The 19,465-nt window shown below is 46.8% G+C and overlaps 1 protein-coding gene across 4 annotated transcripts in view; it reads left to right on the forward strand.

The window, feature by feature from the left end:
* The first annotated feature begins 7,232 nt into the window (after positions 1-7,232).
* Positions 7,233-19,465, forward strand: part of MARK2 (microtubule affinity regulating kinase 2) — a 53,356-nt gene continuing 41,123 nt past the window's right edge. For 2 of the 4 annotated variants that reach the window (XM_081153417.1, XM_081153418.1), the window contains exon 1: positions 7,365-7,516. In XM_081153417.1, the coding sequence (XP_081009543.1) occupies positions 7,463-7,516 (54 nt within the window). In that variant the 5' untranslated portion in view covers positions 7,365-7,462. Of the gene's footprint in view, positions 7,517-19,465 lie in introns of all 4 variants that reach the window. The other 2 variants (XM_081153421.1, XM_081153423.1) reach the window with 2 other exon arrangements.

The raw sequence follows: 19,465 nt of genomic DNA on the forward strand, positions 1-19,465 counted from the left end.
TTGTTTTAAAGCAAATCCCAGACATTATCTCATTTCATCTGTAAATAGGTCTGCTTGTATCTCTAAGAGATTAACACTGTTCATACCATTATCACACTTGAAAAATTAATAATCCCTTAATGTCATCTAATAAATACTCAGTATTCACATTCCTCAATTGGTCCCTGAATATCTTTAAAAAGTTTGATTGTGGTGAAATACACACAACATTTTCCATCGTAACCACTCAAGTGCACAGTCAGCAGCAAGCACACGCGCTGTGCAGCCGGTCTCCAGAGCTCCTCGAATCCGGATCTACGCAGGGTCCGCACGTTGCATCGGGTTGCTGCTTCAACCTGCACCACACTTTCTTTGCTCTGTTTTTCTGTTTTTTTCTTTTCCCTTGTTTAAGAACAGTGGCGTGTTCTGGAGACAGAATTTCCTCCATTCTGGATTTGGCTGGTTGCATCCCCGTGGAGGGACGCGATGTCGAGGTGGGGGCTGCAGGAGGCTTCCACAGAAGGAGACCTCTAAGCCTGCAGAGAGCCACGCAGCTCAGTAGGGGAAGGGAGTTCGGGCAGAGGGGACAGGGAGGGCCAAAACCCTGTCGCTTTCATTCCCCGGGGATTCACAGGCAGCCTGCTGTGTCAAACACCGTTTGAGGCACCAAGGACACCTTGGGGCTGGAGACCTCAGACGCTGTTCTACAGGGGAGGAAAGCAGGAATGTCCCCCCCACAGACACCCTGCCTGCTGGCTCCAGGAGCTACTGTACAGCTTTGGGTACGTGGGGAAATCATCTTGGCACACGGGTGAGTCATTACCCGGCCTGCCCCTACCTCCTCCAGGAAGCCAGTTAGAGCCCTGGACACCAGCTGGTACCAACTCTCCTGCGCCAACTCCAAGTCTGAGGCTGCTGTTGGCTTGTCTGACACCCTCCCCCAGATGGGAACTCCCCAAGGGCTGCTCTCTTTCATGCTTCCATGGGCTGCTTCCATTCCTGCCAGCCCTTGCTTGCAGGCCTTTGCATATCCTTGGGATCGGATTCAGTGTCTCCTCCTCTAAGAAGCTTTCCTTGCTGCTCCAGCCAGTTCCCATGTTCCCACAAGCCCTAGATCGTTTGCTATGGGTCTCCCCTCTGGGCCCCATTAAAAACTGTCCACTTGTGCTTTCTCCTTTGTTTCTCATAGGGCCTTGGCCAACATCAGCCTGGCTCTCCATCCAGGATATTTAACCTTCTCAGCAATGGAGGTGACAGAGCCCTGCTGTACACAGTAACCCTGTGGGAGTGTGGGTTGGTCCAAAGGGCACCTTCTCCTAGGAAAACAGACTGTGAGGGTGCCCTCCCTTCCTGGTGCCCCTTCCCCTCCCCCTTCCCCCAGCTTGGTGTTCAGCGGCCTCTGTGAGCTGCTGGACCTTTCTACTGCAGGAAACATGTGAGCAAGGCTGGCAGGGGTATTGTCCCCTCCATTCCAGACATGGGGCCAGGTCATAGGCGAGGAAGGGCAAGACAAGTGTCGTTGCTGGGTTAGGGTTTGGGAGAGTATCTTAGTCCATTCAGGCTACTGTCACAAAATACCATAGACTCATGGCTTATAAGCAGCATAAATTTATTTCTCACTTTTCTGGAGGCTGGGAAGTCCAAGATCAAAGCTCTGGTAGATTCAGTGTCTGGCGAGGGCCCTCTTCCTGGTATATAGAAGGCAGTCTTCTCACTGTGTCCTCGCATGTTGGAAGGAGCAAGGGAGCTCTGTGAATTGCTTTTCTAAGGGCACTGATCCCATTATGCCCATTAGGTCATATGGAGTCTTATGGCCTAATCACCTCCCAAAGGCCCCACCTTTTAATCCCATCACCAGGGGGGTTAGGATTTCAACATATGAATCTTGGGGAGGGGTCACACATTCTATCTATAGCATTCTAGAAGACCCCATAGAGAGCAAAGAGTCCAGCTCCCCCTCATTGTACAAACAAGGAGCCTGAGACCCCTAGGGGGAAAGAGAGTTACCTAATGGCTCACATGATCCATTAGTGACAGAGCTGGGACCAGCAGAATGGGCTCTTTTCCTTCTGATCCACTATTGTTCTTCTGGGAAGTCAGGAGGACAACAGAGAGACTTGAGACTCCAGGAGGCTTGCTAGAGTAAGCTAATAATAATGGCAGCCCACACAAAGTGCTGGCCATCCCCATCTCCGTCTAAGCATGTTTAATGTATTAACTCATTACATTCTCGTAGATCAACCCCATGGGGCAGGTACTTTTTTTAAAAAAATGTGTGTGTGTGTTTTTTTATTTCAGGGAGAGGAAGGGAGAGGGGGAGAGAGAGAGAAACATCAATGATGAGTCATTGATCGGCTGCCTCCTGTGCGCCCCCTACTGGAGATCGAGTCCCAAACTGAGACATGTGCCCTGAGTGGGAATTGAACCATGACCTCCTGGCTCATGGGTTGATGCTCAACCACTGAGCAACACCAGCCAGATGGGAGCAGGTACTTTTATTATCCCTATTTAAAGGATGGAAAAATTAGGTAGAAAGAGGTTAGGAGGCTTGCCTAAGATCAATAGCTACTAAGAAGCTGCCTGGCTGTACAGTCCACACTATACCTCTCATGGGCTGATTCTCCTATCGCCACTCCCCTAGCAAGGGACCAAGCAAACTTCTCTACGCTTTGATTTACTTATTAGTAGCTGGCTAGTAACAGCACCTCCTGATTATTGTAACTGCACTAATGTCCACACAGTACACAGCTCTCAGTGCATGTTAGCAAAACCAGGAAAGGGGGCTGAGACTGGCAGTTCCTGTCCTTGTGTAGCTCACGTCCTGGTGGAGGTTGGACAGAAGGCACTGATAATAAACATTCTAATCCATCAATTCTAAGATGCACATTTTTTTCACACTCTAAAAATGTTCCAAATTCAATATGGTATGTGGCAATAGTTACAAAGCACATGATGGAAATTCAGAGACACCAAGAAAAATAGGGTAAAACTCTGCAGGATGAGAGGGACTCTGAGGAGTGAGAGGAGTGGGTCTTGCTGCTCCCGGATCAGTTTCTGGACCACTCCCCTGCCCCCAGATGGCCTGCCCAGAATGAGCATGCCCTCTGGCTCCACTGGCTGGGGGGATTGAGAAGAGCAGCACCATTCCAGAGGGGTGAGAATAAGGGTGGCTTCCACTCCAGCACCCTTGCCTCCCCTGACTTCTTTCCTCCCTGCCGGACACAGAGGGATTGCTACTCAGAGGCCTCCTGTGCCTGCCAGAGCCGGGAAGCCCATACCCTTGCCTTCCCCAGTTCCGGTGGGCATCACAGCTGCCCTGGAGCACTGGCCCTATGTCTTCGTATGGGAAATAATACAATAATTAATAAATAATAACACAAGAATAAACTCTGTTTTGAGTACTCATAACTGTAAACCTACTTGTGCCCACCCCTGTATATCTCAAATCCGACTGCTTCCTCTGCTGCTGATCTCTCTACGCCACTGTCATCTCTCACTTGAATGATCATGAAAGCCTCCGTCCTGGCCTCCTGCCCCGTCGCTCTAGTCTCAACCCAGCCGCCAGTCAGATCGTGTCACTGCAGCGACACCCCATCTCTCTCCCAGGGAGAGCCAAAGCAGTGGCCCACAGGCCTGGCTCCGCACTGCCTCTCTGCCCTTTTCTACCACTCTCCCTCTCGCTCACTCTGCTCCAATCTCATTGGCCTCCTTATTTATTTATTTTTTAAATATGTTTTTATTGATTTTTTTTTTTTTTTTTTTTTTAGAGAGAGAAGAAGGGAGAGGGAGAAAGAGAGAAACATCAATTGGCTGCCTCCTGCACACCCCCTACTGGGGATCAAGTCCACAACCCTGGCATGTACCCTGACTGGGAATCGAACTAGTGACCTCTCAGTGCATGAAACAACGCTCAAGTACTGAGCCACACCAGCCAGTGCTGGCCTCCTTATTCTTTTAATATCCAGGCCTGCTCCTGCCTCAGTGCCTTTGCACTGGCTGTACCCTCTTTCTGAATGCTCTTCAGAAAGAAGAGCAATATCTGCAGAGCTCACTCCCTTACCTCTTTCAAGTCTTTCCTCAAGTGTGACCGTCTCAGTGAGGCCTACACTGACCACCACTTAGTACTACAACTCATTTTCCACCCCTCACTCGGCAATTCTGATCCCCCTTATAGCTACCTCTATTTTTCCCCCATGGCATTTAATTCTTATTATTACATTTGTTGTCTGTCTCCTCCCAATTGAGATGTAAGTTCCTGATAACAGAGGTCTTTACTTATTTTGTTCACTAAAATAACTGAAGAGCCTAGGATGATGCCTTGCACCCAGTAGGGGCTCAATAGATTTGTGGATGAATGAATCTGCAGATTAGAGAGGGGTAAATGTGTGGCAATGTATAATTAACCTTTAAGGAGAAGTAAGTGGGTTTAGAGATTTGAGAAGGTAATACCTGAACAGGATCTTGAAGTACACATGGAAGCTGAGGTACACCTGGCAATTGATCAACCTGAACAAAAGCATGGAGGTGGGAGAGCTTGGTGGCAGGGCAGGAGCTGGGCGGAGGTGTCTACCAGTGATAACTAATTGGAGAGGATATTAGCAAGGTAAGTTGAGGCCAGACTGTGCAAAGTTTTAGATGCAGGCTAAAGGCTTTTCCTACTGCCAGGACCGGTTACAAAATTTGTGGGGCACAGTGCACAATGAAAACGCAGGGCCCCTTGGTAAAAATTTCAGGAGAATGACTGCAGAGTATTAAATCAAGCTCAAAGCCCTTCTCAGAGCTGGGCTTTGTGTGACTACAAAGGTCATAGGCCCGTGAAGCCATCCTGCCTGTCCCATGAGGGACCTGGTGAGAGGCTCCAGCAGGACAGAGGTGTAATTAGAGCTGGACTTTAGGAAGATTATTCTGGCATGTCTGGTGGGGTAGGCTGGAGGGAGTCTAGGCAGGGAGACCAATTAAGCAGCCTGTGTGGAAAGAGAGTGAGGAAGAAGAGGGGACAGGTGGGATGCGTTAGGGGGGTCTAGGGGACAGGGGGCAGGGATAAGAACTTGAGCGAGTAGAAGCATGGAAGAAGTAGAGTTTACTTATACAACAGCATGGGCCCAAGAAGACTCCTGAGTGCACCTGCCTCTCCCTTCTTTCCAGACCCAAGCCTTTGAAGTGAGCTCTAAGCTCTGGCACAGTGCCTCTCCCTTTGGCCACCAGAGGGCAGATCATTCTCATGGATTTTCAGGATGAATTTGGGGTGGGGGGAGTGGAATAGCCTCAGTCCTCACCTCTTCCTTTCTTTCTTCCTCAACCCCTTCTGCATTTCTTCACCAACTTCTTCCTCAGTGGCCGGGTGCCTGAATGGAGCTGGGGTGCAGCATGGGGAAGTGTCCTGGAGTCTGGTGCATTTACTCTGATTGCAGATGGTAACTGTTGCCTCAGGAAGTACTTTCATACTCTCCTCCCATTGCATCTGCCCGGCTGCCTGATTCTCTGGCTGACTTGGCCAAAGGCTCTGCTCAGCTCCTGTAGCTGGGACTTGGAAGTTAAGTGTCAGAGGTCCAACCAGCGCTTTTCCCCACAATCCCTGGGCAGGCAATGCCTCCTGTTCCTTTGGGAACTTGTTGGTTGAACTTGGTCTCTGGCCCCTGTGAGGATCCTGGCTTCTGTCCACCTTAAGCTGCTCTTGAGCCCAGGGGAGGGGTGTAGAGGGGCAAGTTCTAACGTGCCTGGAGTACTCTGGGTGGGGGCAGCTTAGAGCGCGAGGACTGGGCCAGCCCGCTGCCTCTCCCGGGTAGGCAGCCTAGGGGAAAGCGAAGAGGGGACCCAGGCTGCCACACAGACTTCCAGTTAGCGCCAGGGGCCCTCCGAAGATGAGAGGGACCTCAGAGCTCATGACTCCACTGATCTCGCTCTATTGATGGGGAAACTGAGGCCCAGGGAAGGAAAGGAACTTCTCCAGGTGTCCATTCTTTGTGCTATCCTGAGGAATTCTTATTTTCAACCAGTTTCTCTTTTCTTTCCCTTGAGTTTCTTTGTCTTAGAAGGGATGACTGAAATGTGAATTGAGATGAGAATGTCTCTCCTTACTTTGCAGGAGTATTTAAAAAGTAACTGTCATGACAATATTACTTACAGTGTAATGTTGTTTTGTGCTATTTTGAATAATTTAAAGACTTTTGGGGGGGGAAGGTAATTCAAAGATGTTATTTAGAATGTGATTTTTAAAAATATAGGGACGCTAAACTCAGATACGTTTACGTAAACTCAGATATGTGATTTTTCCGGGATCACCCAGCATTTTGACTCCACAAAGCTGGGGCTGGAATGCGGGGCCGGGGCGACCTCTGCAGCCCTTCACAGCTTGGGAGCCAAAGACACAGACCTGGTGCTTGTCTGGGACCCTGACGAGAAGTCAAGATAGACGATGGCAGGTGATAAATGGTCGGCAGACAGGTAACAGAATAATGCTGTATTTGACAGGTGATAGACATGTTGATAGGTTGGATGATAATCAAGATGGATTTTATGAGCGGACCGACAAATGAACGGACACGCAGATGGGAAGTTGCTTTGGAATCGCAGGAATACCTAACGGCCTTATTTTCTATTTAGTCAAATAGCACAAGCACAGGAGATCCACGTTTCCTGTTCAAGGTTTGAAAATATACGAAAACTGACGGAAAGAAGCCAAGAGTTAGACTCGGTACCACCCGAGGGAATGACCCGACGCTCGCAGGGCCTCGGGTGTTGCCGGAAATGGCCGACGACCACCGTCGGCTGCGGGGCGGGGCGTGGGCGTGGCCGGTTCTCCGCACGCGGAACGGCTTCGGGTGTTTCCGGAAACTGCCGAGAGACAGCTGAAGTGGGCGGGGGAAGGCCTGTGGGCGTGGCTAGAGTACCTAGCGTCGCTTCGTGAATTTCCGAAAACAGAGCCGAAGCTTGGTCTTCGGGATCGAGGAGGCCCTCTCGTCCCCGGGGGTTACCCTCTTCGGGTGTTTCCGGAATTCACTCATAGTCGGTGGCCCCGAGAAGGAGGCGAGCCGCCCTCCCGTTCCTGGCCGCCTCGGATGTTTCCGGCTGCTGCCGGCGGAAAGAGCCGAGGGCCGGCGGTGGTGGCGGCCATGTTGGGAGCAGCAGGTCCATCGGCGGCTGCCTGTGTGCCGGGCGCGGAGCAGTGCCGCTGAGGGCAGGGGAGGAGCGAGGCGGGCGGCCGGCTGTGGCGGCAGAGTAGGCGGAGCGGCGCGGCCGGGCCGAAAGGCGGCACAGCCCAGCCGGGGGTCGGGGGGGTGCGGTCCGGAGCCGCTCGGAGCCGGCGCGGCCTAGCCCGAGCGGCGCATCCCCGGGCTGGCGTGAACGGCTGCCCGGCCTCCCCGCACCCCCGGCCGGGGCCCATGCGGCGGGTGCCCCTGCTGTGAGAAGCCCCGCCCGGCTGGGCTGCGCGCCTTCCCCTCCCTTCAAGCTTCTCGGTTCCCTCCCTTGAGATACCGGCGCCATGTCCAGCGCCCGGACCCCCCTACCCACGCTGAACGAGAGGGACACGGAGCAGGTAAGGAGCTCCGAGGACTCCTGGAATTCTCTGGCTGGGCCCCTGCACCTTGCAGAGACTTCTCCCTCCTCTGCTCTCGTGCCCCTGCTGCCATTCTGCAAGCCTCAGCTGCCCTGTCGTCTGTCTTTCGGTCCCGCACATCCCCCTCCGAGTCCTGTCGTGGGACCCACCTCATCCTGACTCCAAGCTGCACACTTGTCTTTCTGCTGACCCCCCTTGTCCCCTCTCTGCCCTGCTGCGCTCTTCCGTGTGACCTCCCCAGCTTCCCCTTCTCTTCCCTTTTTTTCTCAGGGGCCTTTCTGGTCTTCCTCCACCCACGCTCACAGCAGCCACCCTCCTCTGTTCATCGAATAGCACCCAGCGATTTGCTCCAGATCGTGATCCACCTCTTTCTCCGTCTCTCTAGCCGTGTTTCCCCGCCGCCCGCGCCGGTTCTCCCAGTCCCTGGTTGTCACCCTCAGGGTCCTTGCCCCGGAATGTGCTCTCCATCCCTTTTTCCTTCCAGTTCCCCAGCTTTTTTACCCTACCGCTTCTCCAAATTGTGCTCTCCCTCTTGCGTGCAACCCACCAGCTCCACCCTCATCACCTTTCCAAATCGTTCGCCTACTCTTTGCTCATCACTTTCCCTTTTCTCCAGGAGCTCCTTGGTGCCTCGCGCTGGCATTTGTTGCTTCCGTATTTCCCATTCAGCTGTCATGCGCATAGTTTTCCCACAGGTTGTCTTTGGAGTTCCAGTCATCACTCCCTTCAGTCTTCGGAGCCCTCATGTCCTCTTCCCCTGGGGTTTGGCTTTTAAATCTCTAGGCCCCCTGTTTCTCACTGTGAGTACTTTGCCAGCCCCCTTGGGCTCTTACTACCAAGGGAAAGATGCTACTATCTCATCCCACTCCATTAACAACCTGTTGCTCCATTCTTTCCCCGGCCTTGCTACATCACTGCTTTTGCTTTTCTGTCTTACACTGCAGCACAGACCATGATGCATGCCTGTCTCTTCACTCCTGGGTCTGTCACTTTTCATAGTATCTTTCTCCTTGCTTGTTGCCTTCCAGTGTCTCTACTCTCACCCCACCTTCCTTACTCTGAATCAGGATTGCCTTTCATCGCCATATTTGTCTCCTGCCTTCACATATTTATTTTCCCCACATATGCTTCTGTCCTTTCCTTTCCTATTGACTAATCTTTGTAACTTCCTGTCCAGGCATTTTGCATACTAGTTTCTTGAGCTGCTCTATCCCCATCGTCCTGACAATCACTGCTGTGATTTATCACCCAAGCCTTAGCCTTTTCTGTGTCATCTCACCTCTGAGCTGAGAGGCGTCCACTTTCCACCCCTCCCCTTTCTTTCACCGTCTCCAGTGTCTCTTGCTGACTGCTCTGTGAAGTGTTCCCTGCCTGTCACACCTTCTTGGTGGAGAACTTTACTAGGCCAGAAATACTGGACTAGAAAAAGGAGCCCTTCTCTCCCGGGGCCGCAGTGCTTTTTGCATCCTTTTGCCTCATTACATCCTTCATGTTTTCCTCTTGTTCCCTTCTTTCTTTGTAGCCCAATGGGACCCTTGCTATATGTTCTCTTGCATGTTAACATCTTTCTCTGGAAAATCTTCCTTTTTCTCATCGTTCCTAAATTTTTTTTTGTTACCCTTACACTTTCTGTCACCTGGCCAATCAGGAACTCAAGAAGAGTTCTGGACTGAGTTTTTCTGTGTAGTGGTTGACCCTTTTATTACTGATAGATTGGTGCTTCTGGGGGTGAAGCAGGGGTTGAGAGGAATGGATGGTTGATTTCCATTTCATCTCCGGGTTTGGCAGCTGATTCTGCATGGGGCTGAGGTCTTTAGGAACAGGAGCATGGTCTTCATGTCACAGTCTCCCTCCCTTGCTTGCTATTTTTCTCCTTACTGGGAACCACTTTCTCTAGGCCCTCTTGAAGTTGCCTATTCCATTCCTTTTCTTATCGCAACCCTTGTTTTAGCAGGTAAACCCTGTTTAACCAGAGAACTTTCCCAGGCTGTTGATTATGAGCTGGTAGGAGGAGGCTAAGTGACTGACTGGCACCCTCAGGCATTTTGAGGAGTGGCAGTCGAGTGCCTACTCTTAGGGAGGCTGTGGGGGGCATTGTGTCCAGCAAAGTAGAGTAACTGGCTGCCTCAGTGTGGTTTTTTTGTGCTGTTTACTAAATGTCAATGTATTCTTGCCACGGTCTTTTTCTTGTGATGTGTGTGTCGATTTCTTCTCTTCCCTACATTCTTAGCATGGTGCTGAGCGCATAGTAGGAACTCGGTGCACACCCATTGATTTTCATGATAGCAGTAATCAGTGAGCCATTTGGGAATGTAAGCTGCTCTTTGGTAACTTTGTCCAGAGCAGTGGCTGCACACGTTGCCATCCTGTTACAGATTATGACTTACTCATCCCATGTGTATTCTTTATGGCCTGAGGTTCTCCTGAACCATTTCATAGTTTCTGCTGGTCTCATGATAGCCAGTCTCACTATTAACTCAATATTAAGTCTCATCCTAGTAAAAGCACGGACTTTGGAAAACCTTGGATACACCTATTACAGGCAGGTACCTATATTTTTTAAAACAAGAAAAAAGACAAGTGGCAACTCCTTAGGTCATGAGACCAGAGATGCGAAAGAATTCGCCTCCTTTAGAAGAGATCATGCCACCAGGTGAGAGCAAGAAAACTCTTCTGGTCCTGTTGCAATTCTAGCTAAAGTAGTCATAGAAGCTCAGTCATTGCAATAAGCCTTAATGCTGTGAAACAGCAAAAAGTGAGGGATTTGGTTGGGCTGATTCCTTCCCCCCAAGGTCCTCTATCACCTTATTTAGATTTAAGTGATTTAAACTGGTTTCACCAGGAAATAGGTAAACAGACTGCACTGGTTGTCTTCAAGCTCCAACCTCTTCTTGCCCCCCCCCCCCCATCTTTAAAACATGTGGCTGATGGGAAGCTGGTTCCAGGAGCTCTTTGATCACATCTGAATTAAACACACATAAACACACAACAGAGAGAAGATGTTGGAGCATAAAAGTAAACCTTGTGTTGCAGGGAGATTGCCTGTTTGCTGTCAACTCTGCTTTTAACAGTGAAAGTAGGAGATAAAAGTCAAGCCCTGTCTTTAAACATGATTGTTGTGACATCTGATTTCTGATGTGCTTTTTCACAGTCATAGAGTGTTCCTTTTGCAGGAGGGTTGTGACCTGGGGCTGGTAGTTTGGGGGATTCTTAGTCTGTGAGCTGAGCTTTCTGTTCACTTTTCCAAATGGCTCTTCTGGCCTGGAGGCTTGGCAGTGGTGAAAGCAATCAGCAAGATGACTGTTTGTCTTCCAGCCAGCAGCAGCAGTAATAGGCAAGTGTGGAGAGGGGTCCAACTTCCAGAGTTCACCTGCAGCTGGCTAGAGCTTTCTGTAACACCTGGTAGAGGGGCTACATGGCTGCAGGCTTGCTTCACCTCTGGGCCTAAGGAGCCATGAGAGGACTTCTGAGAAAACAGGAGCCTTTCACTACCCACCCCACTTCTGCTGCAGTGGGCAAGGGAGGATGATGCTGTCATTCTTCTAGAGAATGAGTGACACTGTTCATTCTCTCAGGTAGTTCTGGGAAGAGGAGTTTGGAGGTCTGGGTGAAGAGAGCAAATCTAACTTACAGAATCCTGTAAAGAACAGCTGAGCCACTTTAAACACACATATCCTTTGGATCCCGGGGTTGGTTCTGGCGGAATGTTGCAGTGAATAATTTGGTTCTAGTGTCATCTAGTAGAGAGCTCAGTTAGATCTCATTTCACTCTATGCCCTGCAAGTTGTGTAGCACTGTGCTCTGAGTGCTGGCTCTAACCTCTGCCCATTTACTCTGCCCAGGGGCTCCTTGATGGCACTACTTTCCAGGGATGTGAGTAAATGTCAGACCATAGATTCTCATTTTCTGCTTGGCCCTAGAAATCAGGAAAGAGGTGTTCTTAGAGCAAGGGCTTTAGGAGTCCCTGGAGTTCATAGACTTGCCATACCATAACCTTTGAACCCAGTAAAGGTAACTACTAGTAAATTCTAATGATTTCAGTCTGATCTGTGGATTTGGGGAAGTAGCTAAACAGATGTATACAAGGCAATCATTGCAACTTGGCCTGCTTCAGATTAAAATCAAGCTTGCAAAGGGATAACTGAATTTTTCCAAAGGTGATCAAAGATTTGGCCCACAATTTTTTTCAGGGTAAATGTCTTAAGTAGAGTTGATGCCTATGAGGTAGGAAGAGATTGAGAATTTGTTTGCCTGAGAGATTTGCATGGTTAGATCTCTTGAGAATCAAAAGCAGTCAGACTAGACTGCTTCCCCTTTGGACAGAACAACCCAATTCTCAGTAGGCATTTGACCAGGACTAACCCATGCCTTCATGAACTCTTTCCCATTGAGCACTTAGCCACCTGGCTGGCATTTCTCTCCTCCCAGAAGCTTCCATGACTTTCCTACATACATATTATGTCGTCTCGAATGAATATTTTATGCCTAGAGTGCAGCCAAGCCTCAGACTTTGTGGCCCATTATTGACAAGCAGAATGGGGACTGGGCGCCACCTTTGGCCTGATGATTGTGTCTCTGCTAAATGGACTCCCCCTAGCAGCACTTTGAAGCCCATTAATGGATTGGGATGAAGTAACCTCAGCAGATGGAAAAGGCTAGGAGGGTGGTTGTCCTTCCTTTCCTGAGACTGCCTGATGAGGCTTTCCTGTAGTAATCAGGTCCAGCTCCAAGTCCCTCTGCTTGGTTAAGCTGTAGACTCTGGCTGGTAGGCCTCTGCTTTGAGAGGAGGTGTGGAAAGGGTTTCATTATCTCTTAGCTGTGGTGGTGCTACCAGGTTTGCCACTTTTCTGTCAAAATAGAAATTGAGAGGGATGTGGACAGGGTAGGTGGAGTTTAAACATGGCCCTTCTTCCTTCAGGGGAAGTTCAGCAAAATGACAGACCAGTTAGGTGGCTGAGTTTTCTTTTCTTGGTGGGAGATTCCAGCATTTGTACACTTTGCGCTTGAAGCTTGGATTCTCCAGGCTTTCTCCCTGCCTTCATCAAACACGAGTGAGTCATTGAAGTGTTACCTATGCATTTTCCCCTTCTGTCTCAGCAAAGGGAAGAGTAAGCCTCTACAAACCTTGTGGGGAAGGGAACCACCCATGTCCCACTTATGGCATGGGAAGAGGCCATCTATCCTCATGTTGGCTCTGCAAGCTCTAGCTCTCCGACGAATGTCATTCCCCACCACACCTGCTGAATGTCATTGCTGTCTTGTAGACTTTCAGATGGCACGTCTGATTCTGAAACAACAAGAGAGAATCGGGCCTCTTGGGTTCCAGTTCTCTCTCTCGGAGGAGAGATCCCATTTCCTTCTGTTACTCACTAGACCTGCTCCTCCTTTTGGGGGAATGGATAGGCTAGCCCCCTGCATCTGAATTGTCTGTTTTTGTCCATAGTGTTTGAAGTTTCTTGGTCCCTGTGGGGAATTTCTTCCAAGATGTTTGTCTTTGGGTTGACACTCATTTCCCCCTACTTCCAATGTATTTCTTTTTCTGAACCAAATGATTAATTTTAGACTTTAAAAACTATGTAATCACAAGGTTTGGAAGGCAAGAGACTGAAATGAACACTGATATTGGTGGCTAGGTGAATCCTGTGGGACAGTGGGGGTGGGGAAAGGAGAAGAGGAGGCCTCAATGGCTGGCTCCAGGCCATCTTTTTCTTTTTAACATAAGGAAGGCGGAGCAGACCAGAGCTTCTCTGTAGAACCAGTCAAGCTGGTTTTGAGCTGCCCCGGCCTATTTTCCTCTCTGTTCTTTGGGAAGTTGCAATACAAAGGTCTGTCTCCTCTGGGGCTCTGCTCATTGAGGCGTGAGTTTGTGTCTGTAAACACCCTTCTCCCCCCTAATACTGAATGGGTCTCTGAGTTGGAACTCTCCACAGGAGTGGGCTTTCTCTACGCCCCATCCAACTCAAGGCAACGTTGTCACAGGAAGTTCGAAGATACAGTTCCTTTTCTTGGGCCCCTTTTGCAATTCATAGCTTGGCAGAAGGCCCTCAGCCTGGCTATGAGGGAGGGACTGGGTCTGTGATTGGCTCCTCATTTGTAGATCTGGAAGGAAATGTGGACTTCTGACTCCTGGCTGTCGTGATCTGGCTGCTAAAGCCAATGAGACCCCAGACCTGTTGGCTCGGTGCAGTGGGACTGCCAGCCCTGCTGGGAAGGAAAAAGGAGAGAACAGTTTTTGGTATTTGGCAGCAGGTACTTCAGCGAGTGGAACAGTTTGAGCTTGTCCCTGATCAAGGTACCTGTGGGAAGGTGAGAGCCATCAGTCACCACATGTTGGCACTTCTTGAACAGCAGTAGGGAAAGGGCATAGCAGGATTCTGAGGCTCCTGTGACCATCAGTACTGCTAATGTAGCAGGTTTTCCCAGGCTCCCAGCTAAGCAGAAAATGCCCAAGTCTGAAAGCCTGGTAATGAATGAGTGATGCTGCCTGCAAACAGCTCCATCCTGTGCCCTTGTCCTTGAGGGCAGGCTGCTCCTGTTGCCACTACAAGGATCTACTCATTGCTTCTCCCAAGCAGCAGTTTGCTGAGGTTTTTGTTTTGGTTACTGATAATCCTTTATGCAGGGTGGCCCCCATTTCCCCTCATCTTTAGATTTGCGGGTCGGCTGGCCTTTCTTTACCCTATTATTTCCCCACCTCCCCTCCACAGATGGCCACCATTTGACTGTTTTTGCATGTACTGTTGGAAGTACTTGTGGTGGTTGCTTTGTTCTTGCTCACAAGCGTTTGAATTACTGGTTCTCCAGTCACAGGAAGTGGGGCCCCCGAGGCCCTCTTGGTCTAGCATAGCTTCTGATTGAGTTGAGCTTGTGGCATAGTTGAAAAGAGATCCCAACACTTTTGGACTTCAATCAGTGGTTTTGTTGTGGTTAGAGCAGGCTCTGCAGCTTGATTCCCTGTATTGGAATCTTGGTTCAGCCCCTACTGTGACCTTGCACTTGCTTAATGGCACTGTCTGCTCCTCTGTAAAAAAGGAGTAATAATAGTACCTATCTTATATGTATAGTTGTTGTGGATATTAAAAGAGTCAATGAATATAAAGCACTTAGAATAGTGCTTGACAGGATGTCATCATCATCATCACTGTTTAGATGAGCAACTTAGTAGATTTTCTCTGACTACCACTCGACTAACTCCAGGTCAGTGTAAGGGAGGGTATACATTGGAATTCCTCTGCAGTCGATTGAAAGAATTTGGCCTCTTCTAGCCATTGAGTTCCTAAAGGTGCTTTTTCTAGCATTTCTGGGTTTTTGTTAATTCGTTTATTTTTGTATTATTATTGTTTTTACCAATCAGCTATTTGAAAGAAATAGAATGCTATTGGAAAGGTTTATGTTCTTTTAAGAGCACTTTTTTAAAAAAGTTTATATAATTTCAAGTATCAATATTAGGCAATTTGATTGATTAAAAGGAAAAAAAAAACTACCATCCACCTGCCTATATTTCTGTGTTGTGAGTGTTGGTGGTGGTGGATGTGCAGCCTCATCAATGGCTGAAAAGCCACATCCAAAGTCACCAGAGCATGGGCTTTTCCGAGTGTTAGAGGAAGCCCCACCAGGTGCAGGGGTTCCCTTCATCATGCTCCTTTCTTCAAGTGCAGTATTTTCCCTTTGGCAAAAGGCAAAGGCTCCCTGTTTCTCTTAAAGGCCCACATGGGAACTTAGCTGATGATTTTAGGTTCCTTCACTAGCAGAGGGCCATCAAGGGCATGTTCTTGTACCTCTGTTGGCTCCCCTAAAGTGAGAAGAAAGCCTCCCTGCTGCTCCTGTGAAGCTGTGGACTTTGAATCTGGGGCTGAGATTTTGGTCTCAGTTCCTTGTTTATCTTCATCCTCCCAGTTCTGGAGCCTGAATGCCTTGTCAAAACAGCAAGTAAGTTGCTTTGTTGTTTCACATTGCAACTGTGGCCAGGGAGAAAGGTAACCGTGTCACCTCAGCTCATCAGGGAATATTTCTTTCACTGTATTTTCCTCTTCCTTTTGACCCCTCTGCTGACTTGTCTCACTTCCTTCTTTTTTTCCTGTTTGGTTTCTTTCAACTCCGTTCCTTCATTATCACTATCCATCTCAGGTTTTCATCTCCGCGTCCCACTCTGCCTTACCTGTTTCTATGCCTCTTTTGTGGCATGGCTCAGGAGAGGAATTTTGATAGTCTGAGATCTCCTTGATGTATAGAATCCCAGAACTACCCAGTCCTTTCTTCCTCCTATTCCTCTGATTTCTGTAAAGTTAAGGATTCACTGCTTTAGAAAACATTTTCTTTTTTGTCTCTGGAGTATGCCTTCCTCAGTAAAGCCAGGCTTGGCAACCTGACAACTTATTAGGGACGGCACCCCGGTTTCCCTGGTGACAGGGTCTAAGCTGTTTCCTCTGGCCTATCAGGAATGCCATAACTCTAGACCCTGGAGAAATCTGAGGAAGCACTTGTTAATTTTTGGTAGCGCAATACTGAACTTGGTTCTCAAGGTGTGGTCTTGGGAACCCCAGGGTGGTACATGAAGAAAAAATATTTTCATTACAACGATGCAGCCTTTGCAATTTTTTTCATTCTTACTCTCTCACCAGTATACAGTGGAGTTTTTCAGAGGTTGAATGGTGTGTGTAGACATCATCACTCTAGGCTAATGAAATGTGTGTTTCTGTACTCTTGTGTTTTCTAGAAATTTTAAGGTAATGCTTTAAGGTATAAATATGGGAATTTTCAATGATTAACTCAGTTTGTTCTTAGTACTTCTGTGCCCTTACTAGCTTTTAGTTGTATCTGCTATAATCTCTGTAAACCTCATCATTGTTCAGTAAATTATTATTTTGAAATCCCAGCATTTCCCCAGCACCTTCGAGGAAACACAACAAGAAGTAAGTACAACTCATAAAATTTACTTGTAAAAACTTTTGGGAAAACTTCTGATTTTTAAAATTTTATTTATAATTTATTTTAGCACTTAATTCTATTTTATTATGAAATAGAAGACAATTTATAATATTTCTCTGATATTTAAGGATGGGCTGTTGGCTTAAAAAAGGGAGATTAGAAGACTTGCTTTCTCAACACATAGTCGCAACCACTATTTAATGAAATGGACACATCAGCAAGTGAAAGGGAGGAATCTACTCCAAAGAGAATGGGCAAAACTGTAAATAAGAAATGGGGAAAAAAATAATTAAAAAAGAAATGATATCACATGAAAGTTTTCTTCTTCTCAGCTTTATAGATATTAATAATGTACCTTATTGTGCCTTACACAACAGAACTTTCTTGTGTAATATTATAGTGCCAGTTAAGCTGCAGCATTACTTCAAGACCCATCATTCAGAGTTTAAAGAAAAAGGAATTGAATATTTTAACTGTACACACCACGAACTCTTTCAAAGCCAAAATTTGTTTCAGCTTTTCAACCTAGAAATGAAAAAGTCACTGAAGCCTCTTATAGGATAAGTTATCACATTGCTTTGGCTGGGAAACTGCACCCAGTAGCTGAGAGACCAATGAAGTCTTGAACAGCTGACATTCCTGAATGCCTACTGGATGAAAAGTTAGTAAAATTCAGGGCAGTGCCATTTCATATGTTACCGTGACTCGTCAGATTAAAGATTTGGCTGCAAACATGAAGACTGAATTAATATTTTATTTACAAAATTTAACTTTCACCTTACAAATGAGCACATTTATAGACATGGCTGAACTTGTTCTTTCAGCACCAACTACACTTCAAAAAACATTTTTATATAAATGTTCAGCAGCAGACACAAGTGGTGATAAATACACCAAAGGTTGAATAATTTTTTTACTCTGATAGTTTATGCCGGAACAACTTCCTTTCCATTTGCTCTATCGGTGCAGCAGGGATGCCAGAGAAAACTGCTGGCACATAACATGTCAAGGCAGCGACACCAAACTCTCCTGGTGGTCGGAGCCATGGACTTTGTTCCTGCTACACACTTGTGGTTAAAAAAAAAAAAAAAATCCATTTTCACTTAATGCCCTGGATAAAGCACTAAAAAATATTCATTTTTATGACATCTCAGCCCTCTAGCAAAGATTTCTTTAATATTCGGAATGAGAAATGCAAAGTATCCATGAAGCACTGCTGCTGTGTACCATAATACAGTGACTGGCTTGAGAAAAGGCATTTGTGTGTTGGAACTGAACCAGCTGCGTGGATCATCATTTTTACTTGAAAGAACAACTGATGGACAAACTATAGTTATTCATACTTGAATATTTCATGGACATTTTCTTGAAATTGAACAAAGTGAGTCTGTCACCATTGCCAGTGATAAAATTCAAGTTTTCAAGCAAAAATCAGAATTTTGGAAAATCTGTATTTGTCAAAGACTTTTTTGATGAGCTCAGTAAAATTAATGGAACATGACTTTTTGATGTTGTGTGAAATGCCAATATTTGGAAATTCTGCATGAGTCAATGAAGGAATATTTTCCACATTGCCAGTGGATAAAAGAGCCATTCAGAGTGCAAGATGACCAATGGATTTTAATGTAAAAATACACAAAAGGATCACTGATAAAATTTCAGATTACACATTGCAACTAGCCTTTAAAAACTACCACTTGTTGCCCTGGCCAGTGAGGCTTAGTTGGCTGAGCATCGTCCAGTGCACCAGGAGGTTGCTGGTTCAATTCCTGTCAGGGCACATGCTTGGGTTATGGCTTGATCCCCAGGAGGGGGCATGCAGGAGGCAGTCGATCGATGTTTCTCTCTCTCCCTCTCCTCCCTCCTTCCCACCCTCTCTAAAAATCAATGGAAAAAATATCCTTGGGTGAGGATAAATACATACATACATACATACATACATACATACATACATACATATTTTTAAAAAAACAAACCTACCACTTGTTGCCCTGGCCGGTTGGCTTCGTTGATTATAGCGTCATCCCATATACCAAAAAGGCTGTGGGTTCAATTCCTGGTCAGGGATCATACGGGAAGCAACCAATCCATATTTCTTTCTCTTTCTCTTTTTCCTTTCTTCTCTGTCTAAAATCAATAAACATATCGTCAGGTGAGGATTAAAAAAAACCAAAGCTACCACTTGTTGAGTTTTGGTCTAATATCAAAGAAGAAAATCCACAGTGTCCAAATGGCTGTTAAACTCCATTTTCTGACTACAGGTCTGTGTGAAGTGAGATTTTCTTTATATCTTTGAATCAAAGCAACATATCGAAACACATTAAATGCAGAAGCAGATGTGGAAAGTCAGTGCTCTTCTATTAATCCAGACATTAAAGAGATATGCAAGAAAGTAAAATGATGCAGCTCTTGTGAATTTCATTTTGTTTTGTATAATATAGTTTCTTCATTAAGAATAGGTTATTTGTGTAAACATGTAATAGGTTTATTATTTTGAATGAATAAGAATTTTTTAAAATATCAGTAACAATTTGTAATAAGCTAACTCTACATAAACAAAAGATCTTTGTAGTCCTAAATAATCTTTTTTAAGAGTGTAAAGAGTTCTTGAGACCAAAAAGAGAAAACCCCTGTTGTAGACAAAACTTGAGCTGATGGTCCCTCTTGGGGTGGTTTCTTCCCATGACTTTATAAAGAGCTCTAGTTTGCAATTCCCAGCCCCTGTGTAATCTCTGCTTAAGCCTGAGACATTGACCCAAATTAATTTCCTTCTTTTAATACATATAACATTGGCCTTGTGAAGTATTTGTTTTTGTTGCTTTTCTGTGGTTTGTCTCTTTTCCCCCTTTTAAAAAACTTTATTGAGTTTTGAGAGAGAGAGGAAGGGAGGGAGAGAGAGGGAGAAACATCAGTTTGTTGTTCCACCTATTTATGCATTCATTGATTAATTCTTGCCTGTGCCCTGACCGGGGATTGAACCTTTGACCTTGATGTATCCAG

The sequence above is a fragment of the Miniopterus schreibersii genome, assembly GCF_964146895.1.
Source record: "Miniopterus schreibersii genome assembly, chromosome: 12".
NCBI classification, from domain to species: domain Eukaryota; kingdom Metazoa; phylum Chordata; class Mammalia; order Chiroptera; family Miniopteridae; genus Miniopterus; species Miniopterus schreibersii.